Source organism: Crocuta crocuta, unplaced genomic scaffold (assembly GCF_008692635.1).
Source record: "Crocuta crocuta isolate KB4526 unplaced genomic scaffold, BGI_CrCroc_1.0 scaffold462, whole genome shotgun sequence".
Lineage (NCBI taxonomy): Eukaryota > Metazoa > Chordata > Mammalia > Carnivora > Hyaenidae > Crocuta > Crocuta crocuta.
In genome coordinates this window covers 1,586,491-1,613,446 of record NW_027527437.1, presented here as the reverse complement: position 1 = coordinate 1,613,446, position 26,956 = coordinate 1,586,491, and the positions used below count along the sequence as shown (strand labels likewise).

Sequence of the window (26,956 nt, the reverse complement as noted above, 5' to 3'; positions counted from 1 at the left end):
ATGTTTGCACGTATAGGAGGATTAGGAGGAACTTGACGGAGGAACAAGGGGGAGAAGAAGGGCGGAAATGGTGGGGGAAAGGGAGAGAGGCAAACCATGAGAGACTCTTGAATGCTGACAAAAACTGAGGACTGATGGATGTGGGGGGCAGGGGGGGATGGGCATGGAGGAGGACACTTGTGGGGATGAGCACTGAGTGTTATGTGGAAACTAATTTGACAATAAACTATTTGTAAAAATAAATAAATAAAAACATTATATATATTAAAAAAAAAAAGATTCAGTTTTATCCCAAATGCTGGAACATATTTTACTTCTCATCAGTTGCAGTAGTGACTCCTAGCAAACTAACACCACTATCATGTGAGCTCCAAGGAGGTTGAGCTTGCAGAACATTTATTTACACAGCACTTTGATTTTTAGTTACTGTTCTATGAGTGCTGAATAAACAGACTCAATACAGAAAAATTAAATACACCTTATAAAATCCCAGTTCCAATAATGCAGTGTCCCAGTAATTATAAAAATCCTTCCAAGAAATGTCAGATAAAATATAACAAATACCTGAAATGCATATAGCTGAGCTGGAAAGAAAATAGTTGTGAGTCAGAAATCACTGGTGCTGCAGTGAAGGAAAATGGAAGACAGGAATACCTTCTTGAAAGCTGGTTTTTACCACCCACATAAAGGAAAGGCACAAAGGAGCTAGAACTGTAACCTTCTAAGAGGTAAATAAACAAAAAAAAGGATGAACTTGCAGGAAAAATTTGAATCAAAGTTTTGTTTTGTTTTTTTTTGAAGTTTATTCATTTGAGAGGGTGCAAATGCGAGCAAGCAGGGGAGGGGCAAAAGAAGAGGAGGAGAGAGAATCCCAAGCCCTAGGGGCTAGATCCCATGAACCATGAGATCATGACCTGAGCTAAAATCAAGAGTCAAAGGTTTAACCAATGAGCCACCCGGGCACCTCTCCAAGTAAGTTTTAAAGATGTGTATCCATCTTGATCTGGTTCAAGAGTAGGGGAGGAAAAAAGGAGTCCTAGATAATTTGTCAGCCATGGCCAATCCCAATGTCACTCTGGTCTGTTCTGAATTTGAATTTATATTATGCTGGTGGACCAGAAATACTTGAATTGAGAACTTAACATAAAAGTCAACTTTAGATTTGTTTTTTCCTGTAGCACCTGACAACACCAAATTTATAAAATCATTCTGTAAGGGCATGTCTTCAATCCAGAACTTCTTCAAATAATTAAAGTTTAAGCTTAGTGAGCAAAAGTCCAAATTCACAACAAATCACCAAGTGTATAAGATAACTGGACAATGTGACAACCTCTATTTAATAAGAGGTGCTATAACAGAGTACAAAACACTAGGAAAATAATGCTGTAGAATACATTTAACCCCCTTCTCTCCAACTAATGACCACACCACCACTCTTAACTCCAAAACATTATGCTGGGTTCTTCCATTTCCTTTCACTTACCCAATAAAAAGCAGAATGAACTACCTTAAAACTTAAAACCCTATATACCCAATGTTTAATATGTATTTATCCATTTTAATAATCAGTATGATTGAAAAAAATTTAATTGGCCAACACCACAAGATAGGGTAGTACTGTTTCCTCAGAATAGCATCTTACTACACTTAAGCTATATGAATTCTGCAATAAATGTTTATAAATTATTCTCCTATCTTAACTCATGAGCCTCTATGTGAAAACAGGAAAAAACAAATTTTTCCCCTTGAAAGTATTTTATTAAAATGATTGTTTTTAACTTACTAAGCCTAGTACTACAAAAGCAACTCTTTTTAACTGTGTTAAAAAGGACACAAACATAGCCTACCTGAGCAAAAAACACTTGTGACCTACCATGCAGACATACATGCACACAGGCTCAAGTTCACACACACTCCTTTCAGGTTTTAATGAAAGAAGACAGTTAATTTAAGTTAATTTATACTACAGAAAAGTGTGATGCCTTTGAACAAGGTCTACCCACAATTCACAGAGGCAAACAGCACACCACCAAGAACACAATTAAATCATGAGAATCTGGCATATGAAATTTAAAATGAGAGGAAAACATAGTGGATATTCTTCTGTCAAAAGCAAGAGCAGACACCACTAGCAACCACTCATTATTTCTCATGCTAATAATAATGTTCATAAACTTGACAGCATTCTGAAAATTGCTTATCCATGGCCCGTTTTAAGTCTTACTAATGTACATATCATAGAAAACTATTTAAAACAATTTTAGCATCACCATTTTTCTTCTGTAAACAATAACCAATATGAGTAGTATAAAGATTAAGAAATAATAATCATAATCTAGTCAGGACAAAATTAAAAATGCTATAACCGAGATGCAAACTTGAATGGATGCAAGGACTGACTGAAGAAGCAGAACAGTGAATCAGCAATTTAGAAGATAAAATTATGGAGAATAATGAAGCAGGAAAAAAAAGAGGGAAACAAAAGGAAAAGATCATGATACAAGACTTAGAGAACTCACTGACTTATTAAAAAGGAATGACATCCAAATCATAGGAACCCCAGAAGATGAAGAGAGAAAAAGGGGTAGAAGGTTTATGTGAGCAATTACAGTGGAAAACTTCCCTAACCCGGGGAAGGACACAGACATCACAATCCAAGAGCATAGAGAAATCTCATTAGATTCAACAAAAACCAACCATGACCAAAGAGTATCATAGTCAAATTCACAAAATACACAGACAAGGAAAGACTTGTGAAAGCAGAAAGGGTTGGGGGGGAGAGTCCTTAACCCATAAGGGAAGACAGATCAGGTTTGCAGCAGACCTATCCACAGACATTTGGCAGGACAGAAAGGAGTGGTAGAATGTATTCAACATGCTGAATCGGAAAAATACGCAGCCAAGAATTCTTTATGCAGCAAAGCTGTCATTCAAAATAGAAGGAGCGATAAAGAGTTTCCCAGACAAATAAAAACTAAAGGAATTTGTGACCACTAAACCAGCCTGCCCAGAAATCATAAGGGGATTCTGTGGAGAGGGAAAAAGACAAAACAAAACAAAAAGATAAAAACAACAAAGCTTAGAAAGGACCAGAGAAAATCACCAGAAACACCAACTCTACATGCCTGAAGGCAATACAATGAGACTAAATTCATTATCTTTCAGTACTCACGCTAAGTGTCAATGGACTAAATGCTCTAATCAAAAGACATCAGGTATCAGAATGGATAAGAAAACAGTACCCATATATATGCTGCTTACAAGAAACTCATTTTAGACCTAAAGACACCTGTAGATTGAAAGTAAGGGAATGGAGAGCCATCTATCATGCTAATAGTCATCAAAGGAAAGCTAGAAAGAACAACCATGCTTATATCAGACAAGCTAGATTTTGAACGAAAGACTAAAACAAGAGATGAAGAAGGACATTATATCATAATTAAGGGGTCTATCCACCAGGAAGATCTAACATTATAAATACTTATCCAACATGGGAGCACCCAAATATATAACTCTATTAATCACAAGCATCAAGAATCTCATTGATAATAATTCAATAGTAAGGGACTTCAACACCCCACTTAGAGCAATGGAAAGATCATCTAAGCACAAAATCAACAAGGAAATAATGGCTTTGAATGACACTAAACCAGATGGACTTAACAGATATATTCAGAACATTTCATCCTAAAGCAAAATATACATTCTTCTCAAATACATATGGAACACNCATTCTCCAGAACAGATCACATACTGGGTCACAAATCAGCCCTCAGCAAGTACAAAAAGAACAAGATCATATCTTGCATATTTTTAGACCACAACATTATGAAACTTGAAATCAACCAAAAGAAAAAATTTGGAAAGACTGAATACTTGGAGATTAGAAAACACCCTATTAAAAAATAAATGGGTTAACCAAGAAATGAAAGAGGAAACTAAAAAGTACATAGAAGCAAATGAAAATGAAAACACAACAGCCGAAGACCTCTGTGATGCAGCAAAGGCAGTCATAAGAGGGAAGTATATAGCAATCCAGGCCTTCCTAAAGGAAGAAAGGTCTCAAATACACAACCTAATCTTACACTTAAAAGAGCTGGAAAAAGAAGAGCAAATAAAACCCAGAATCAGCAGAAAAAGTTAAATAATAAGGATCAGAGCAGAAATCAATGATATTAAAATTAAAAACAAACAAACAAAAACACAGTAGAACTGAACAATGAAACCAGGAACTATTCTTTGAAAGAATGAACAAAATCGATAAACACCTATCCAGATTGATCAAAAAGGGGAGAAAGGACCCAAGTAAAATCACAAATGAAAGAGAAGAGATCACAAACACCACAGAAATAAAGTCATAAGAGAATATTATCAGCAATTATATACCAACAAATTGGGCAATCTGGAAAAAATGGACACATTCCTAGAAACATATAAACTAACAAAATTAAAACAGGAAGAAATAGAAAATTTAAACACACCATGAACAGTAAAGCAACCGAATCAGTAATCAAAAATCTCCCAACAGACAAAAGTCCAGGGCTGGATGGCTTTCCAGGGAAATTCTACCAAACATTTTAAAGAGTTAACACCTATTCTTTTGAAGCTGTTCCAAAAAACAGAAATGGAAGGAAAACTTTCAAACTCATTCTATGAGGTTTTGACTCTAAAACCAGAAAGACAGCACTTAAAAGGAGAAATACACACCAATTTCCCTAATAAACATGGATGCAAAAATTCTCAACAAGATCCTAGCAAACCAGATCCAACAATACATTAAAAGAATTATTCACCACAATCAAATGGGATTTATTCCTGAGATGCAAGGCTGATTCATTATCCACAAATCAATCAACCAATGTGATACATCACATTAATAAAGGATAAGAGCCACATGATCCTCTCAATAGACGCAGAAAACGCATTTGACAAAATATAGCTTCCTCTCTTGATAAAAACTCAAGAAAGTAGGGATAGAAGGGTCATACCTCAAAATCATAAAGGCCATATATGAAAGACCCACCACTAACATCATCCTCAATGGGAAAAAACAAAAGCTATCCCCCTAAGGTGAGGAACATGACAAGGATGTCAACTCTCACTACTGTTATTCAACATAGTGTCAGAAGTCCTAGCCTCAGCAGTCAGACAACACAAAGAAATAAAGGGCATCCAAGTTGGCAAGAAGAAAGTCAAACTTTCATTCTTCGCAGACAACATGATACTCTATGTGGAAAAATCAAAGTCTCCACTAAAAAACTGCTAAACTCTATTAAAGAACTGATAACACATGAAATTCAGCAAAGTTGCAGGATATAGAGTAAATGCACAAAACGGTTCCATTTCTATACATCAATAATGAAGCAGCAGAGGGAGAAATCAAGGAATGAATGCCTTTTACAACTGCACCAAAACCAAGGAATAAACTTAACCAAAGAGGTGAACAATCTATATATACACTGAAAACTACAGAAAGCTTATGAAAGAAATTGAAGACACAAAGAAATGGAAAAACATTCCATGCTTATAGACTGAAAGAAAAAATACTGTTCTGGGGCGTCTGGGTGGTTCAGTAGGTTAGGCATCAGGTCATGATCTCACGGTTCATGGGTTTGAGCCCCATGTTGGGCTCTGTGCTGACAACTAGCCAGAGCCTGGAGCCTGTTTTGGATTCTTTGTCTCCCTCTCTCTCTGATTCTCCCCTGCTCATGCTGTCTCTCTCTCAGAAATAAATAAAACATTAAAAAATTTTTTTTAAATATTGTTCAAATGCTGATACTACCCAAAGCAATCTACATATTCAATGCAATCCTCAACGAAGTAACACCAGTATTCTTCACAGAGCTAGAATAAACAATCCTAAAATCTGTATGGAACCGGGAAAGACCCCAAATGGCCGAAGCAATCCTGAAAAACAAACAAAGTGGGAGGGATCACAATTCCAGATTTCAAGCTATGTTACAATGCTGTAATCATCAAGACAGTATGGTACTGGCATAAGAACAGACACAAAGATCAATGGAACAAAATAGAGGACCCAGGAATGAACCCACAAAAGTATGGCCAACCAATTTCTGACAGAGCATCCAAAGGAAAAAAAGACATCAGCAAATAGTTCTGGAAAGCAATATGCAGAAGAATGAACCTAGACCACTTTCTTACACCATACACAAAAATAAACTCAAAATGGATAAAAGACCTAAATGTAAGACAGGAAGCCATCAAAATCCTAGATGAGAAAAAAGGTAGTGACCTCTTTGACTTGGTTGCAGCAACTTCTTACCTGACAAGTCTCCAGAGGCAAGGGAAACAAAAGCAAAAATGAACTACTGAGAGCTCATCAAGATAAAATCTTCTCCACATCGAAGGACACAATCAGCAAAACTAAAAGGCCCAATGGAATGGGAGAAGATATTTGCAAATGACAGATAAAGGGTTAGTATCCAAAATCTATAAAGAACTTACAAACTCAACACCCAAAAAACAAATAATTCTGTGAAGAAATGGGCAGAAGACATGAATAGACACTTTTCCGAAGAAGACATCCAGATGGCTAACAGACACGTAAAAAAATGCTCAACACCACTCATCATCAGGGAAAGACAGATCAAAACCACAATGAGATACCACCTCACACCTGTCAGAATGGCTAAAATGAACAATTCGGGCAACAACAGATGTTGGCAAGGATGCGGAGAAAGGGGAACCGTTTTGCACTGCTGGAGAGAATGCAAACTGGTGCAGCCACTCTAGAAAACAGTATGGAGGCCCTAAAAATAGAACTACCCTACAACCCAGCAACGACATTACTAGGTATTTATCCAAGGATACAGGAGTACTGATTCAAAGGGGCATATGCACCCCAATGTTTACAGCAGCACTATCAACAACAGCCAACGTATGGAAAGAGCACTAATGTCCATCAACTGATGAATGGATAAAGAATATACACACCACATTGGAATATTACTTAGCAATCTAAAAAAATGCAATCTTGCTATTTACAACAATATGGATGGAACTAAAGTGCATTATGCTAAGCATAATAAATTAGAGAAAGATAAATAACATGATTTCATTCATATGTACAATTTAAGATACAAAAGAGATGAACATAAAGGAAGGGAAGAAAAAATAAGATAAAAAGAAAGAGGGAAGCAAACCATAAGAGACACTTAAACACAGAGAACAAACTGAGGTTGATGGCAGGGTATCGGATGGGGGGGATGGGCTAAATGGATGGTGGGCTTTAAGGAGGGCACTTGCTGGGATGAGCACTGGGTGTTATATGTAAGTGATGAATCACTAAATTCTACTCCTGAAACCATTATTACACTATATTTTAACTAAGGTGGACTTAAAATTAAGTTAAAAAAAAAGAAAAAAAATTTATAACAATGTACGGTGATGGATGTTAACTAGACTTCTGTGGCGATCATTTTGCAATATTAAGTCTTTACACTATACACCTGGAACTAATAAATGTCAATTATACTCTGAAAAACTTCCTCAGAAAACTAAGTACCTGGAAATTTTAACACAGGATGTAGGGTTCATTTTAATTTCAACTAACTTTTACTAATGTCTAGGTTTAAAAAATACGTTCCCAACCTCATCCACCTCACAAGGCATATATCTAATATATACAGAAGTTAATATCACTTTTCCCATTCTTCAACTTGAATGTGAAAAAGGAAGAGGGAGAGAACCTGAATTTGTTTTAGAACTTCCTCAAGCTCCTCAGGGAAAAGTCAAAAGAAAACAATTCATATTAAAATTTATTGTAATAGTATCCTTTTCATTAGAACTTCAGCCAAAGAATTTTCCCTAAAGGATCCAGTGAAAAGAATACACAGCGGACCTCTGAACCACAGTGGTTTAAACTGCATGGGTCCACTTATCCATGGATTTTTTTTCCCCATAAATACAATACAGTACTGTATATATATTTTCTCTTCTTTACAATACTTCTAATGAAATTTCTTCTCTAGCTTACGTTATTATAAGGATACAGTATATAACACATATAAAATACAAGATATGTGTTATTTGACTGTTATGTTCTATATTAATTATATTACCAGTAAGACATCCAGTCAACATTAGGTTACTAGTAGTTAAGTTTTTGCAGGAGTCAAGAATAATACATAAATTTTCAACTGTGTGGGGTTTGGCACCTCAAAGCAACTCCTGGATTGTTCAAGAGTCAACTGTACTTTGTTTTGAAAATTATATTTCAGACAGTCTATAAAGTCTATAGCATAGAAACTGAAATTCTGTTTTCTCCAAATAAGGAATACCAAATTCTTAACTACTAATTCTCAATATTATCTCCAGATCTTAAGGAAACAACACTTTAACAAATGACTCACTTCAAGTCCTGTAGAAGGTCCTTTGCATTAAGCATGGTTATTAAAGAGGTGGTAGCTGCAGGAATTATGATAATAGGTGTTCGAGATCCTGTAAAGATAAAATTTTAAAGCTACAAAATATGCTGTTATTATTAAAAGAAATCTACTTTCCCAATTGAAACTTTAAGGTCTGTAAATTTATAATCTTAACTACTTGGAGTTAAAAAAAAAAAAAAAAATTTAAGTCAGCAGTGATATTCAAAATATTTGGTAATGAGTATGACCTGAGCAATGACTAGTAGGAATCAATACCAAGCACAAACATCTGGTATAACTGCACATAGTATCAGCCTTGATTCTGTAATCTAGCTTACTTTTATTTTTTAAAATAAACTTAGAATCAATATGTACAACCTCACCTTTCTTCTGATTTGGTGGAGGTCTTGCTTGAGAAACTGTTAAAAGAGGGGAAAAACTGAGTGTTATATTTTATTTTTATTTTCAAAATACAAACACAAATAAAATAAGTTAATAAAGTAAAAATACAAATACGGCCTAAAACTTAGCTGTATTTACACATGACTGGTTATATGAAAGTGGATATACTACATTGCTGGACACTGAGTATCTACATTAATGGATGTTAAAGTCTAGCAAAGGAAGCAAATAGTTTTATTAACTGATAACCAATGTATAAACACAAAACCAGAATATTACGAGAACATGTAACACTGGTGGAAGGACTGGGAGGCAGAAATGTGCTTAAACATTTGGGAAGAAAAAAGGTGTTATTGGGAGCTAAGACCTAAAATATTTCTTACCATTTTTGTTATATTTGGTTTTTGTTTATTAGAAGAAAACATTATAGGCAACGAGTCATGTGAAGGCCTATATTATTTCAAACTGCCCATATCTTTAATAATTATGAATGTGTTATAAAAACACAAATATTCATCTTTTCATTATTTGAATATGTAATAGACTTTATAATGCACATACATATTTGTTGGTATAATAACAGTAGTATCAGCCTAGCTCAAGATTAATATATTTTAGAATTTGAAAATGCTATACATTCAATTTTCAGTATTTATATATCCAATAAAAACATACTGCTTTCTATGTGTGATGTACTGTGTTAGAATTTCCATTTTTTAAAATCACAAAAATAGGGGCGCCTGGGTGGCTTAGTCGGTTAAGCGTCCGACTTTCGCTTAGGTCATGATCTCGCAGTTCGTGGGTTCGGGCCCCGCGTCAGGCTCTGTGCTGACTGCCAGCTCAGAGCCTGGAGCCTGTTTCAGTCTGTGACTCCCTCTCTGACCCTCCCCTGCTCACGCTGTCTCTCTCTCTCCTAGAAATAAATTTAAAAAAAAAAAAAAATCACAAAAATAAATAAAAATTTAGGAGATTTAAAATTCTAACTCAACATCAGTTGTTAAAAACAGACTACCATTTGTAAACAGATACATGTATTTTTGGCATATGTTCTATTTTAAAAGCAGTAAAATTCTACATTTTAACCTAATACTTTATAATAGCTATTTATTGTGGTAAAATTTTATGGAATCCAGTAATATGACTCTTCCAGTCACATACAGCAGAGAAAGATATATATATATAAATACAAGTCCACACACATACATATTTATAATAGTGTCATCTCTTCTTGCTGAGAAAAAGGAAAAAAACTAAAACTTTCTTAAATCATTTTTAGAAATAGGATTCATGGATATACTTGATTAGCTAGATAGCATCATTTGGAATATAATACAGTCTCAGTAAATATTTGGTATTTGTTAAAGAGATAAAGGAATGACAGGATGGATAGATCCATGGACAAACACGAGACAAGACTTGCTAGAAGAGTGACTAAGTGGGGGACAACAAAAAAGAAATCTTTGACTAAAACAACACTGGTTTGGTAAAGAAGCCCATGATGGACTCCTGAATTTAGGAAAAGATTCACTAAAATGAAGGCTGAGAAGACCTGATGCAAGAAAAAGACAAAATATAAAAGCTCACATATTAAAAATAAAGTTTAAAAATTTAATTAAAAAATAAATAAATTACAAAAAAATATAAATAGGTTCCCTAGTAAAGGACGGACCAAGGTACAGACACTGTGACAAAAACACTATGATAAAATCAATTTTTTAAGAGAGAGAGAGAGAGAGAGCACAAGTAGGAGAAAGGCAGAGAGAGATGAGTAAGCTATAATCCCATGCAAGTTCTGCACTGCCAGCCACTGAGCCCGATGCAGGGCTCAAACTCATCAAAGGTGAGATGATGACCTGAGTGGATATCAGACATTTAACCAACTGAGCCACCCAGGCATCCCTATGATAAACATGATCTAAAGTGAGAGAGGAAGGAAAGGGCAGAGTAACACCAGTCCATATGGCAAAGTGACTAAGAGCAAGAATCTGTACTCAGATGATCTCAATTCCTATTCCCATTTTGCCACTTCCTGGGCAAATTATCCTAGCAAGTTGAATTGATAGACTACTCAGTCTTGGTTGTCCTCAACTATAAAACAATAATAATAGTTTCTATATCCTGAAACTGCTGTGAGAATCTTAAAAACAACAATGCACATGAACTCCTTAATCAGGTCTTGGCACATATTCAATATTTAGTAAACCCTGTGGCTACAGCGGATGCTAAAGGCTATTGCTCCTGGTACCACTAACACTACCACATTTTCATCCATGACTGAAAATTTACAAGCTGAGAGTAATTATTATTGTTATGTTTGATTTCAATACAATTACAGTCTTCACCTAAATATTCAGAGCCTTATGTACAAAGCACTCTTATTACTATAACTAAAACAGAAATAATCCCTGCCTTCAAAGACTCTCCAGTAAAGTAGGGGAGCCAGAGCATGAACAAGCAAGCACACAAACACATATAAACAAATGTGAACATGTAATATTAAAGAGCAAAAGGAACATACCCTGACAGAAAAGTGTCCTTTGGATAGAATGCTTACAGAAAGCCTCTCAAAGGAAGTGGCATTTAAACTGAGATTTCAAGGATGAAAAGGAGCCAACTTGCAAAGAACAAGTGGCCAAATAGTCCAGAGAGGCAGGAGTGTAAGCAAATGCCAAAGACAGGGAGAAACTGCTGTGCGTAGAGAACTGCACATGTGCACACTATAGGGACAAAAGAAAGAATGGCAGGAGATGAGGTTAAAAATCTATGCAGGAACGAATTTACACAGGGCTCTCTAGGCAATGTTAGGTTTGTATTTAAGTGCCACTGGAGAACTCCATAACTTTTAAGGCAGAAAGTGACACAGTTTGATATTCATGTCACATCTTCTGTAAAAGAAAACAATAGATTTAGATAAAAGATCAAAAGGGGTTAAGTATGAAAGCAGGAAGCTCAGTCAGGACTAGTAACAACAGTCCACAATAGTGTTACTTAAATTTGGTGTAAGGGGATTTTTTTGTTTTTTAAATTTCCAATCCAAGGTCAAGTGAATAAAATGCAGTAACAATGAATTGCTAGAAAATGATCATGCACTTGGATGTTGCGACAGTATCTTACTATCAATTTCTATATGTATCTTGTTGGGAACCAGAAATAAGTCATGGACTAACACTTCATGATGCACTGGTATAGAGAAATGATAATTTACAAAAACAAATGAGTTGTGGTAGTTGAGACAGACAAATTTGAAACACAGAAAAAGTAAATTTGACAGAAATCAGTGACATATTAGATGAGAGCAATAACCAAACGTGAAGAGTGAAGGATGAAGAATAACTCCTGAAATTTTTGCTTAAGAAACACAGATGATGGTGGTACCATTTATTCACGAAGAAGACATCTGGGAGAAGATATCAGGGAAGAGAGGTTTTACAGCAATTTTAAGATGCCTATGCCATATCCAAATATTAAAGACACAGTTTGTATAAGACACCAAAGGTAAGAAGAGATGTCTGAATTGGGGATACAAATTTGAAAATCATCAGCACATAGATGCTGAAACTCTGGAATGAGATAGTACAACCATCACAATCTGTTGAAAATATACAAGGGGCTAATTCTCTCTCTCAATCTCACATGTTAAGGAGATTAACTAGAGCTATAGGCTACCTACCCATTTCAGACAATCTGTGAAATAAAAGTAAAAAATTAAAGCTGGAGAAGTGAAGTACACAATGTAAATGCATTAGAAAGAGGCAGGAAGCAGGGATATGTGCAAGAGATTTAATCTAAAAAGAAAATGACAGGGGTGCCTGGGTGGCTCAGTTGGTTAAGTAAGCGTCCAACTTCGGCTCAGGTCATGATCACAGGTTTGTGGGTTTGAGCCCCGCATCGGGTTCTGTGCTGACAGCTCAGAGCCTGGAGTCTGCTTCAGATTCTGTGTCTCCCTCTCTCTCTGCCCCTCCCCTACTGGTGCTCTGTCTCTCTGTCTCAAAAAAAAGAAGTGTTTTGTTTTTTTTTTTTAAAGAAAATGACAGGACCATCTGGGTGGCTCGTTAAATGTCTGACTTTGGCTCAGGTCACTATCTCACAATTCATGAGTTCAGTTCCCACCTCAGGCTCTTCATTTCAACTCAGGTCATGATCTCAGAGGTCATAACCAGTGTAGAGCCTTCTTGGGATTCTCTCTCCCTCTTGCTCTGCTCCTCCCCCACTCTCTCTCTCTCTCTCTCGCTCTCTTCAAAATAAACAAACTTTAAAAAATCTAAAAAAAAAAAAAAAGGGCAACATCCCATAAGCAAATACAATAAACATTCTACAGCAAAAGAAAAATTCACGCAAAATTCAGCAAAAGAAAAAATCAAGACAAAGACCACAAACTGCTTAACATCCACTTAAAACAGGTTTTATTGATGAGTGTTAAAAACTTATAAAAAATTTTTTGCTTTTTTATTTTTATTTATTTTATTTTTTGAGAGAGAGATAACAAGAGAGGAGCATAAGGAGAGGGAGAAAATCTTTGGAGGCGAGAGAGAGACAGACAGATAATCTCAAGCAGGCTCCACCCTCAGCACAGAGTCCAACATGGTGCTCGATCCCACAACCCCAGGATAATGACCCCATACCAAACCAAAAGTTGGACTCTCAACTGACTGAGCCATTGAGAGAGAGAGAGAGAGAGAGAGAGAGAGATTGAGAGAATATCTTAAGCAGGCTCCATTCCCAGCAGGGAACTCTCCCAATGAGGAGCCCAACGCGGGGCTCAATCTAGCAACTGTGTGATCATGATCTGAGCCAAAATCAAGAGTCCAATGCTTAACTGACTGAACCAACCAGGCGCCCTAATTTTTGCTTTTAAAACAGTGTGTGTTGGGCGGGGATGCCTGGGTAGCTCAGCTGGTTAAACCTGACTCTTGATTTCAGCTCAGGTCATGATCTCACTGTTTGTGAGTCCAAACCCCACATCAGGCTCTGTGTGTTAACAGCACGAAGCCGGTTTGGGATTCTCTCTCTCCCTCTCTCTGCCCTTCCCCTGCTCACTCATATACTCTATGCCCCTGGAAAGCATTCAATTATAATATTTATTGAATTTAATCACTCTTCCTTACACTCTTTAAATTTTTTTAACGTTTGTTTATTTTTGAGAGAGAGAAAGAAAGAGTGCAAGCAGGGGAGGGGTAGAGAGAGAGGGAGACACAGAATCCAAAGCAGGCTCCAGGCTCTGAGCTGTCAGCACAGAGCCTGATGTGGAGCTCAAACCCACAAACCTTGTGATCATGACCTGAGCCAAAGTCAGATGCTTAACCAATTGAGCCACCCAGGCACCCTGTTTCCTTACACTCTTACAATGGCTTTGGTAAGGTCATTTTATTATTTTTTTAATGTTGATTTATTTTTGAGAGAGAAAAGGAGAGAGAGAGTGCACACAAGCAGGTTGAGGGTCAGAGAAAGAGTGAGACACAGAATCTGAAACAGGGTCCAGGCTCAGAAGTGTCAGCACAAAGCCCGATGCGGGGCTCAAACTCATGAACCGTGAGATCATGACCTAAGCCAAAGTCAGACACTTAACCGACTGAGCCACCCAGATGATCTCACAGTTCATGGGTTCGAGCCCCGTGTCAGGCTCTGTACTGACAGCTAGCTCAGAGCCTGGAGCCAGTTTTAGATTCTGTGTTTCCCTCTCTCTCTGACCCTCCCCTGTTCATGCTGTCTCTCAGAAATAAATTAAAAAAAATTTTTTTTTAATTTTTAAAAAAAGCCACTGTCATCTGAAATAAATTTATCCAATGTGCTCCAAATTTAACATGTGGCTAACAGAGCATTCTTCTTCTCTACTCCTTTTCAAAAACAGGAATGAGAAAGATTTCAAACAAATTCACTGTCATAAAAAAAAAAAAATGTAAATACTAGTCGTGTCAAGTTTCAAGTGTATGGATCCAGGACACAGTGAGATAACCTACAAAATTATTCCAAAATAAGCCACATATAATCTTCATACCATACTTCTAAAGTGTTTCCAAAAATATTTAGTATATATAACGTATATAATTTTAGAGTTAGCCTGTAAACGTACTATGAATAAAAAGCCCTCCAAATCTATACTATTGATAACTGCCAAATTTAAGAGGAAGATCACTTAATTTTCTTCACATCCATTTTCAATCATACTGATGAAGTAAAAAAGACACGTGGTCAAGCCTAACAGTGTAATCACGCTAAATATAAAAATATATAAATTTGTATATAAAGATATAAAACACATATCAAAAATCAAGCCCAAAACACCTAAAATGGATATAATGTTGGTATCTTCATGCATGTATAAAGATCAATCTTTTTAGGAACTAGGAAGAGGAAAGAAAAATATTTCTAAAATAACTTCAATAATGCCTTCTCTTACCTTACAAAACCTGATTACAGAACTTTGTATGCTCAATAACATGGACATCTGAAATTCTAAGCATCAAAACTGCAGAAGAGTCTATTAAAATTATGGTGCTGTGCTTTTAACGGAGGGCCAAAAAAATCACATCCACATGTACTCTCAGGGGACTCCAACAAGAAACTGGTGAGGGGATAGGTACATATATGTAGCTCTTTAAAGGAATGCCTGGGTGGCTCAGTCGGTTAAGCAATTGACTCTTCATTTCAGCTCAGATCATGATCTTCTGGTCTGTGGGTTCAAGCCTTACATGGGTTTGCAGAGCCTGCTTGGGATTCTCTCTCCGTCCCTCCCTCACTCATGCTCTCTCAAAACAAACTTTAAAAAATACATATTTTTCTAATTAAAAGTATTTTTTTAAAAACTTCTCTTTATCTCAACTATACCTATTTTTTTTCAAATAAATATTATTTTACTTTATAAATACTTGAAGTAAAATTTCAATTACTTCACAGCATTATACATATCAAAAAAATTTCATTGTGACCATTAAAAAACAAACAAACAACAAAAATATAAAGCAAAGCCAAAGTTTTATATTTTTACCTGGTCTTGGTACTGGCTGTGCTGCAGGAGTCTGAGTCTTACGGGCTGACGCACCCTCCTTTAAAAAAATAAAAATTGACACATGATGCCAGAATTCCTTTACATAATAAATACTTTCATTTAATCACTGCAAAGAAATTCCATATTTCTTTATCTCTCATTCAATCAGCCCTTCTACTGACCATGCTATGATCCTAAGCATTAAAACAAAACAAAAACTTCACTTATATTTTATAATATTTGTCTTGAAGTAGTAACGGGAATCTTTAGTAGAGAATAAATTTAAACTGTTAATTACCACACAGTAGTTACTGTAAGCATGTAATATTTTTCTAATATTCAATGATTTGCTTAATTGTTGACAATTTTCTCAGAAATGTCATTATCCATTTTAAAATCAAGTCAATCTTCTTCTCATTGAACAGTCTCAAAATAAATAAATGATACAAAATCTCACATTAGAAATATATAAATAATGTTACTTTGGAGTGCATTAAAAAAACCCCACAAACATTTCAAATTAAATGCCTTTAAAATATTCAGGGAAAACAATCACATTTATAAAGATGAGATCTGTTACATTTAAGAGTGGCTGTAAATTTTAACTAAATAAAAAATCTCAACTTATCACTAAGCATGTAAGAAGAAAATATGCTAAGTATTGAAATATATCAATTATATACTCAGCAATAAATGCTTCTGAAATGTTTAAGATCTTAAAAAGTTGTCTTTACTGTAACAATTTCAATCATATGCACACCGTATTTTTCATTATAACTTTTTCCTTCTCTCTCTCTTTTTTTTAAGCAGTCTTCACACTCAATGAGGAGCCCAACATGGGGCCTGAACTCACAACCCTGAGATCAAGACCTGAGCTGAGATCAAGAGTTGGATGCTTAAACCAAATGAGCCACCCAGCCACCCCTTCATTATAACAGTAAAAAAGTTTTTTTAGTGTTTATTTATTTTTAAGAGACAGATAAACAGAGTTGAGAGGGGGAGAGGCAGAGAGAGGGAAACAGAGAATCCAGAAGCAGGCTCCTGGCTCTGAGCTGTCAACACAGAGTCCAACGGAGGGCTCGAACCCATGAGCTGTGAGATCATGACCTGAGCCGTAGTTGGACACTTAACCAACTAAGCCACCAAAACATTTTTAATTGAAAGCTACAAATGTAAATTTCAAAACAACCAGTAATTTATGGTGATCTTATTCTAGTTGTACTCAACTGAATGAAATTTGATAAATAGCAGGGAAGTTACATAAATACATAATTATAGAAATCAGTTTCAGAATCACAGAAATATTTCTAAAGGAATGCTGCTAAATATGTTAATTTTAACCATATTACATTCTGTTAAAAACTTAAGACTTTATATAATAAAATCATTTGGAATGGCAGGCTATACCAAAGCTTTTTTAAAATAAACAACTAAATTAAAGAGATTTTAGCTTTCCATACCACTGTTCCTGCATAAAGAATAAACTAGATATTATATAATGAACATGAAAACAAAATGTTTCCATATTACTTATAGAAATCCTTATATGAAAATGCTGATTCATGGAGTGTGGTTTGAGTACACACAGAAACAGAGGAAAAAAATAAATGAGGCAGGAAGGAGGACACTGAACACACACACATGCAGACATCTTTCTGTCTACATCTGACTACAAGACTGGTTTGGATTCAAATCAAAGCCCCCCCCCCTTTTTTTTAAAGGGTAGATGAAGTTCAAAATCACTAGAACACAGCACTATGTGCATACTGAGAACTATCCAAACCAAAACTTAATGCAGCTGACTACTAAAATATACCTATACTATATGGCTCTTATAACATGGGTCAGCAAAAGGTGACAAGCACACGAGTAATATGGGGGAAAAAAGTCTTTTCCATTACAAATCATAACCCTTAAGTCTTTTTATCTACTTTTGAGTACACTTAAAACTGGGACCCCTTTAAATGATAAAATTGGGTATTTTCTGTTTGCGAAGTTAAGCTATCCTTGCTTACACTGTACCTTCTCCTACTCCAATATTACTCTGTTTTGGTTACTGGGGAAGACATATATCCTAGGCCAAGGCAAACAAGAGTTCTCCCATGGGATTTCCTTTATAAATTGAAACTAGCAAGTTATAGCTCTATCTATATACAAGGCTACAAAGTGGTAAACCAAAAATTACAGATGATCCTATCTCTTGATTCACAGGGAAACACCCATCTACAACAGACAGGATGACACTAGTATGCAAAAAAAAAATAAAGGTGGACTACAAGATCTCTTTTAACACCTATGTAAGAAAATAGCCTGCAAGGCCCATTCTCCCTCTACCTCTTCTTGACTACGCAGACCTTTGCAATCCCTCATCTCAACACTCTATGCACTTCTACACACATTTTTATCTCAATTAGTTGAACAGAGTTAGCTGCAACTGAAAGAGTTTTATCTAATTTTGTCTTCTCAGATGTGCTGAAAATTTTGAGTTGCCAAAATCATTATAACACTGCTTAATTTGGGAGTTAGTAAACAAACACAAATAAATATAAGTGCAAGCACACATTCACACAATTTTTCTCTCACACCCACTGTATACACAGCTATACACCTATTAAATAGGAGACTATGGGCTCCATGAAAAAAAGAAGGATGATCTTTGCCTACCATTAGTTGATGGCCGTTTTAGGCTCCCTACCCAACACTAAGAGCTAAAAGTTCATTCCACTCTGATTTGCACTCTTCTGAAATAGTTATAGAAGTCATTGCATTAAGAACCTCGTAAACCGTATAAAAATAACCACCCTTTAAAGATGAAGAGGCAGAGTTGAATTTTTTCAAAGACTACAAAGTGGTATATCTGGCATACATTAAGAAACAGGAATAATTATTTGGCAGTAATATGGAAGAGACTGACAGTGCTATGTTTTTAAAGATATTTGGGTTGGGGGAAAAAAGAATACCCACCTGGGAAAATAAAGTATCAGCAAAAAACAGCTAAAAGAGCTGACAAGTTATGCTAACTGGAGAGGACAACTACTTTCTCTTGAAAAGTCAGAACCATTACAATTTCTACTGAGACTTGAGACATTCCGGAAAAGAAATAACTGATAAGAATGGAGTGGGGTGAGGGAGAGGTGATAGAATCATTTTGGCAAAACAAGACAAAACAGAGTATAATGTTTATAATCCTTACTTGTCTTATTTTAGCAAGTGAGAAAAATCTAAAAATCTTCTGGTACTGGGAGACAGAACATTGGTATTTGCTATTAAACAAGTAGGAAATAATACCATATTATGTAATATAATAAGACAAAGCATGTTTAACATTATCAATATGAAAAATAATACATTTACTTAATTTGGAAAAATGCTATTTATATAAAACTTCATGAAATACTGAAAATTCTAAATGAAGAATACAAACAGAATATACATGCAGACTCTAAGAGTTTATAATCTACCTTCCTGGCTCCTGTATTTACGATGGCAAAAATAACCTGTTTTAAATATTAAATAAATACTAATTTTACCCTTACATGATTGTCTTTCTAAAGTAACATATTCCCATGAAATTTGGATTTGATATTCAGAATTCCCAAAAAGCATCTGAATTTTTAAGTACACTGAGTGAATCCTTTAAAGAAAGTATTTTGGAAAAGCTATGTACAAAAAGAAAAGTGTAACTCTATAGACAAATGACAATGAGGCTGAAAACATAAAAGATTTCAAGAACAATTTATAAGCACAATTTACTTTCTAACTATCCCCCAGAAGCATATGCATTCAATGTATGCCACATGGAAAATAGCGAACACATTTCTAAAATACATTATATCTATAAAACATACAGATCTGATATCTATATCAATTCTTGATTTTGCTACAGCATTCTCTACTTACTTGTCTACTTCTCTCAACCAGACTGTAAGCTAACTTAAGTCAGGGACAGTCTATTATGGCTCCAATGCCTGTTCCAGGGTGCCTGGTGCATGGTAAATTCTTAAAAATATACATTAACTGGGGTGCCTGGGTGGCTCAGTTGGTTAAGCGTCCAACTTCAGCTCAGGTCATGATCTCACAGTTCGTGAATTCGAGCTCCGTGTTGGGCTCTGTGCTGACAGCTAGCTCAGAACCTGGAGCCTGCTTTGGATTCTGTGTCTCCTCTCTCTCTGACCCTCCCCTGCTCACGCTGTCTCTCTCTCTCTCTCAGAAATAAATAAAAACATTAAAAAAATTTTTTTAATATATATACATTAACTAATTAAGATAATTCCATCTGCCTCAGAACTACTGATTCACCACTATTAAACTGTTTTAACTGGTTAAATAAAGATGGTAAAAATATCATAAAGGATTACTGACAGAATTATAAAATATTAATTTATTCATTCCATACACATTTATCAAGAGCACTGAGTACCAAATAAAAAACTGGGAATGCATCAGTATAAACAAAAGCAAGTGTTTCTTCCTAACTTCATGAAGTTTTGCAATCTAATGGAGAAGACCAGTGAAGGAATGAAAGTTCAAAAATTATAAATATAATTATATATGTATTTACTTAATTGTAATATACATATGCATATTTTCTATAAATGTGTATGTGTATATATCTATATGTGTATGTTCAGCTCCGTTCCCAAAATAAAGAGGAACTAATAATTATTAAACCAACTTCTTTCCATAAAGAAACATTCTCTATAAGAAAAGAAGTGGTAAACCAAATTCAGCAGCATGCTAAATTCAGTAGCATATTAAAAAGATTATATGCCATGACCAAGTAGCACTGATTACTGGAATGCAAGGATGGTTCAACATGAAAATCAACGGATACAATATACCACATTAAGAGAATGAAGGGAAAATACATGATCATTTCAACTGATGCAGAAAAAGCATTTGACAATTTAATACTCTTTCATGATTTAAAAATACCACACCCACCTTAACAAACCAGGAGAGAAAGGAAACTTCTTCAACATAATAAAAACTAAGTATGAAAAATCCAAGCACCTAATATCATACTCAATGGTGAAAGACTGACACCTTTCCCCTTAAGATCAGGAACAATATGTCCACTTTTGCCACTTCTATTCAACATAGCATCTGAAATTCTAGCCAGAGCAATTAAGATGAAGAAAGGAAGGGAAAGAGGGAAGGAGGAAGGAAGGGAGTAAAAGGCATCCAGATTAGAAAGGAAGTGATAAACTTATCTTTTTGCAGATGACAAGACTTTTTTATAGAAAATCTAAGGATTCCACAAAAACCTGTTACAATAAGTGAATTCAACAAAGTTGCAGGATACCAAAAAAAACCCATAAAAATCAGCCACATGTCTACATGTGTAAACAATCTGTAAAGCAAATTATGAAACAATTCCATGTTCAATAGTATCAAAAAGAATAAAATGTTTACAAATAAATTTCATCAAGGAAGCAAAAAAAATTATACTCTGAAAACTATAAAATACTGCTGTTAAGAAATTAAAGCCATAAATAAGTGTAAAGACATCTATGCTCATGAACTAAAGAATTAATAATGTTCATATTTCAATTCTACCGAATACAATCTACAGATTCAATGCAATCCCTATCAAACATTCAATGGTATTTCTGCAGAAAGAAAAATCCATCCTAGAATTCATATGGAATCAAGGGACCCTATGCTAATCTTAAAAAAAAAAAAAAAAGGAACAAAGTGGGAGGACTCACATACATTTCCAGATTTCAAAACTTACTCAAATCTGCACAAAACAGTATAGTATGGGCATAAAGACAGACATAGAGACCAAAAGAAAAGAATACAGCGCACAGAAATAAACTCTTACATTTATGGTCAACTGATTTTTGACAAAGGTGTCAAGACCATGCAATGGGGAAGGAAAGTTTTTTCAACAAATGGTACTGGGAAAACTGGATATCCACTTGCAAAAGAACTAAGTTGGATCATTATCTTACATCATATACAAAAATTAACTCAAAATAGATCACATGGTCCAAATTCAAGAGTTAAAGCTATAAAACTCTCAGGAAAAACAGAGTAAAAGTTTCATGACATTAAATTTGGCCTTGGTTTTGTGGATAGGATACCAAAAGTACAGTTAACAATGAAAGAAAAAACAGACTAACTAGACTTCATCAGAATTGGACTACATCAAAGGGCACTATAGTAGAGTGAGAAGACAACCCACAAAATGGGAGAAACTATCTGCAAATCATTATCTGATAAGGGGTCAATATCCAAAATATATATAAAAAAAACTTCTACAACTCAAAACCACAAAACAAGCATTCCAATTCAAAGATGGGCAAAAAACTTGGTTAGACAACTCCCCAGAGAAAATGACTATTGTCAACTAGCACATGAAAATATGCTCAAATTTCACTAATCATTCAGGAAATTGTACATGAGAACCACAATGAGATACCACGTCATACCCATTAGGATAGCTAATGTTAAACAAGCACACAAAAAATAAATTAAGAAGTATTGACAAGGATGTGGAGAAATTAGAACCTTTGTGCATTGCTGGTAGGAATGTAAAATAAGCACCTGCTGTGGAAAACGGTAAGGTGGAACCACAAAAATTTAAACATAGAATTATCATATGATCCAGCAAGTCTAACTCTTGGTATAGAACCTAAAGAATTCAAAGTAGAGACTTGAACAGGTATTTGTATACTGATGTTCATAACAACATTATTCACAACAGCCAAAAGGTGAAAATAACTCGTGTCCACTGACAAATGAATGGATAAACAAACTAGTTTACATGTACAATGGAATAGCAATCAGCCTTAAAAATAGAATGAAATTGTGATACATACTATAACATGGATGAATCTTAAAAATATTATGCTAAATAAAATAAGCTACACCAAAAAAAGACAAATACCGTATGACTGCAATTACATGAAGTACCTGAAAGAGTCAAATTTATAGAAATAGAAAGCAGAAGAGTGGCTACTGGAGGGGAGAGGGCAACAGGAAACTGTTCAATGTGTACAGTTTCAGTTGGGGATGATGAAAATGTTCAGGAGATACAGAGTAGTGATGGTTGCACAACATTATGGATATACCTAATGCCACTGAACTGTGTACCCTTAAAACACTTTTATATATGTATATTAACATACATATATATCAACAATAAAGTCTTCTTAAAAAAGCATAAAATATGCTTTAAAAATAAACACAGTCCAATTACAAATGATAGCAGACTTTTCAAGGTATGTCTACTCAGAGAACACCCAATTTCCCCTTTTCAAAGCTGGACTATACCCACAACAGATAAACTCATGAACTAAGCTGACCCAATCAAATCTTCTCTTCTTTGGAATTATGAAACCCATACTGAGATATGCCCAGCAATGTGAGCTACAGTTATCTGTAGCCAGGTTGGCTTAAAGGAGAACTGTGTATACAAAGGACCAGAGAGCTGGTGTGCAGATGCAGAAAAAGTGACAAGTAGTCATATGGCACCAGACAGAAAGAGAAAAGCTTCCTTGATTCCTGACAGTTTTCCAATTTCTCCCTGTGTTCTTTAAGAAAGGCCAATTTATATTTCTCAGTCTTGGGTTCTGCGGAATATTCCTATATCATTATCATGTCTTTCCTTATCTTCCTAAAGCTGACTTGAGCAAGTTTCTGCTATGTGAAATCAAATGATCATAAATATTTCAATCTCAATTAAGAAAAAAGAAAAATTCTATCCCTATCCAAATCCACTTATAGAATTAAAACTTTGACCTGGGAATAAATATTCATCTTCTCTATAGTCACAGACAAAACTGAGATACAAGTGCTAATGAATAACATAAGAAGATACTCATTGATTAAAAATCTAAATACCAGTTTTCCATTCATCATTTTCTAGAATGCTTTCAGAGGATAACTGCGAAGGTTATTTTATGTATCAACTGGGCAACAAAAGAATTCAGTCTCTGCCTGGCTGTTGTACTCTCTTGCCTTAGGATTCATCCTCAGACCTGAGGTGTACCATCGACTCTCCTGGGTCTCCAGCTTTCTGACTGTAAATCCTGGGACTTTTCAGTTTTCGTAACCACACGTGGCAATTCCTCTTCCTCCACCCATCCAATCCAATCCATCTAATCCATCCAATGGGTTGTTTCTCTGGAGAATCCAGACTAATACCAATATAGTAACTGAAATTAGGATCAAAAGAGAGACAAAACACAAACCTTTAAAGATTTTGAATAACGTTATTCTTGAATAACGAGAGATGTTCTGCAACATTATAAATGCCAGAGAAATATAAAAATTTTCACTTTTAAAATTTTGGTTCACTAAAACCCAGCAACTGTATTATTTGTGAGACATCATGTTATTTATTTGAAGGGAATAAAAATACCAGAAAAGCATGAAAAATTAAGATAAAAAAATGTAATGCAAACCAAACACAACTGGGAAGATCAAAAGTATCAAAAGAGTGAAATGGAGTGATGCCATATTCATTACATAAAACAAACTGAAACTGAAGGGAAAAAATTTAAATAACTACATAGCATATTTTTCCAGTTATTTTGCTATCTATATAATAATCTATGTTTCCATTAGGTCTATTAATTCCTTCAATAAAAGGAACCTAATAACCTAATGAACCTAATCCCTCTGTAGCTTGCATATAAAAAATTCTCGAAGTATTTGTTGAATATAAGTGAATCCCTTATATATCTTCTAAGAAGTTGAGGAAGGGGAAGAAAATCAAACCCTAAAGTTAAACATTACCCCTTCCTAATCCTATAACCTTTGCCTGCCTCTTTTCTGCTTTGCAAAGTTTCTTTATACTAAAGTTCCTATTTCTAATCAGATCATAAACAATCATTCTGAAGAGTCCTCCATGAATTTAGAATCAAATAATTTATGCTTCCAGTGCTTCTCAAAACAGCCCTTTGGAGAAAACATTCTATTTACTTACTTCTGACTTTTTGCTTTATCTATTTGAAACTATTAAATAAAAACTATTTTCTGATACTAATAATTCATATTTGAATAACCATGCCTCTCTGTCAAGTTTTAAACAGAGTTTTAAGTTTCAACATACTCCATCTACCTGAACTACAAATTGTTTGTTATACTTTGTAATGAATTAATAGTGTTTAAATTTTTAAATACTACCAATGTATTTGGTTAAAGGGAGTAAGGTGATTGAAATAACTTATTCAAAGATGCTGACCTAATGGGCTTCACATACCTATCAAGCTCAATATATCCCCTTTGTGTGAGAAGTATTGCATATTGACCCCTCTAACAATCTGAAATGATATGTGCAAGTAATATAAGCAACCTATGTATGTAAATTTTTTCAATATCCTAACAAATGCAAAAATGAAATTTTCTAAGAATATGATAAGCACAAGTAGTTCAATAGGAATCTCAGAAATTACACCAGAAGACATAATGAAATAATCAAATGCTAGTACCCATTCATAAAATCACAATGAATTTAAACAATTACAAATGTCCACAGACTGGTATTCTCTACTGGTAAGTCAACTACTATAAGCATCACTGCTACTGGCAACAGGATTTTTCAAAATGGTGTAACTACTAGCCAAGTTCAGAACAAAGTTGAGTATAATCTTTCTCAATATACATTGTGGTTATATACTTAGGAAAATTTAGTGCATGTTGTAACTTCACAAAATATACTTTGTATTTCAATTATGTTCTAGGTTCATTTAAAATTGCACCACCCACTACAGACCTCCTTCCCTGGCCTTACTCACTAAATGCCCTTCAATAACTTTGTCAACCAAAAATACTTCTAGAACACCTCCCAGGAAGTAGTATGTCCCCACTGACAAGCAAAGCACTAAACAAGAGTATCTCTTGTGTGCCAAACAACAATTGTAAGAATCTAGTTGATTTATGATGAACTGAAATAGCTACAGTACTAAGAAATTGAAAAATATACAAGCATAATATAAACTACTGATTTTCATGTTTCTTTTTTCCTTTAGGATCATTAATAGCTTGTATGAATTAAAACTATAAACGGTATTGATAATTAGTTCTAAAAGAGACCCTTAAATTTGGCTCTGCTTTCAAGTTAAAAGAAATTCTTAAGCAATATGAGTATTTGCTGCACAAGTTAGTAAAAACTGAAGAAAAATAAGGCAGGCAAACAGTGACACTTGTGGTCATTCTGAGATTGCTAATTTACAATCAGGCTAATTCCTGCTTTGTAGGTTCAAAGAAAAGTAAAAGTGGTTCATAAATCATCTCTTGACTTCAAAGGAAAATTATAAACTATTAATGAACACAGTAATTTTTCTTCAAAAAGAGAAAACTACCTACTACTTAAAAAACAGCCCAAAATATGCCATTTGTCCACATCTTATATATTATGAAAAATATTTCATCTGATTTTAAGTCAAAAGATATAAGCCTAAAGCAAACATTATTATGCAGAACTGTTGACTGATCTCCATTAAAACTAAAGCTGGTCTCTAAATAACTATGTTAAATGGCATTTTTCCGAGCACTATGGTGGAAATTACACATGATCCAAAACATAAAGATTTTTCTACAGCATTGGAAAAAACAACTAGTTCTTCAGATGAGCACTGGCTGAAAAGAAAAAACTGGCTTGCATTTACGGGCCAATTCTCATGCTAAAGCACAAACAGGAATGAAGACCAATGTAGGGAAAACCAGATTCATGTCTCCTCTTAACCTGCCATGGTTGAAGAGTTATCCCTCACTCCCTTTTCTTCTTCATTCTTTTTTTTTTTTTTTTTTTCAGTTTATTCATTTATTTTGAGAGAGAGTGTAAGTAGGGCAAGGGCAGAGAGAGAAGAGACAGAGAATCCCACACAGGATCTGTGCTGCCAGTGTAGAGCCCAATGCAGGGCTTGAACTCACAAAATCATGAGATCATGACCTGAGCCAAAACCAAGAGTTGGATGCTTACTGATTGAGCCACCCCGGCACCCCTCTCCCTCATTCTTTTTACCAAGGACATTTAGCTAAATTTATACAGACAGTATAATTCCATGAAATGACTTATCATTAGTATTAGTGAGCAAATCTATACCTGATTTATCATGTAATAAAACTCAAAAACTACTAACCACATGAATAAAGTAACAATTACTTCTGTACTCAATAGAAATTAAGAGTCAGGAGGCACTGCAAAGAAAAAAAAAAAAAAAAAAGA

General features: G+C 34.9%; 1 protein-coding gene across 1 annotated transcript in view; it reads right to left on the bottom strand.

The window, feature by feature from the left end:
- CDC73 (cell division cycle 73) overlaps positions 1–26,956 on the bottom strand; it is a 140,703-nt gene that overhangs the window by 27,700 nt on the left and 86,047 nt on the right. Inside the window, exons 15-17 of the mRNA XM_077759932.1 lie at positions 15,775–15,832; positions 8,771–8,806; positions 8,373–8,460 (exon numbers count right to left, since the gene is read on the bottom strand). Coding sequence (XP_077616058.1) covers positions 8,373–8,460; positions 8,771–8,806; positions 15,775–15,832 — 182 coding nt within the window. The remainder of the gene's footprint in view (positions 1–8,372; positions 8,461–8,770; positions 8,807–15,774; positions 15,833–26,956) is intronic.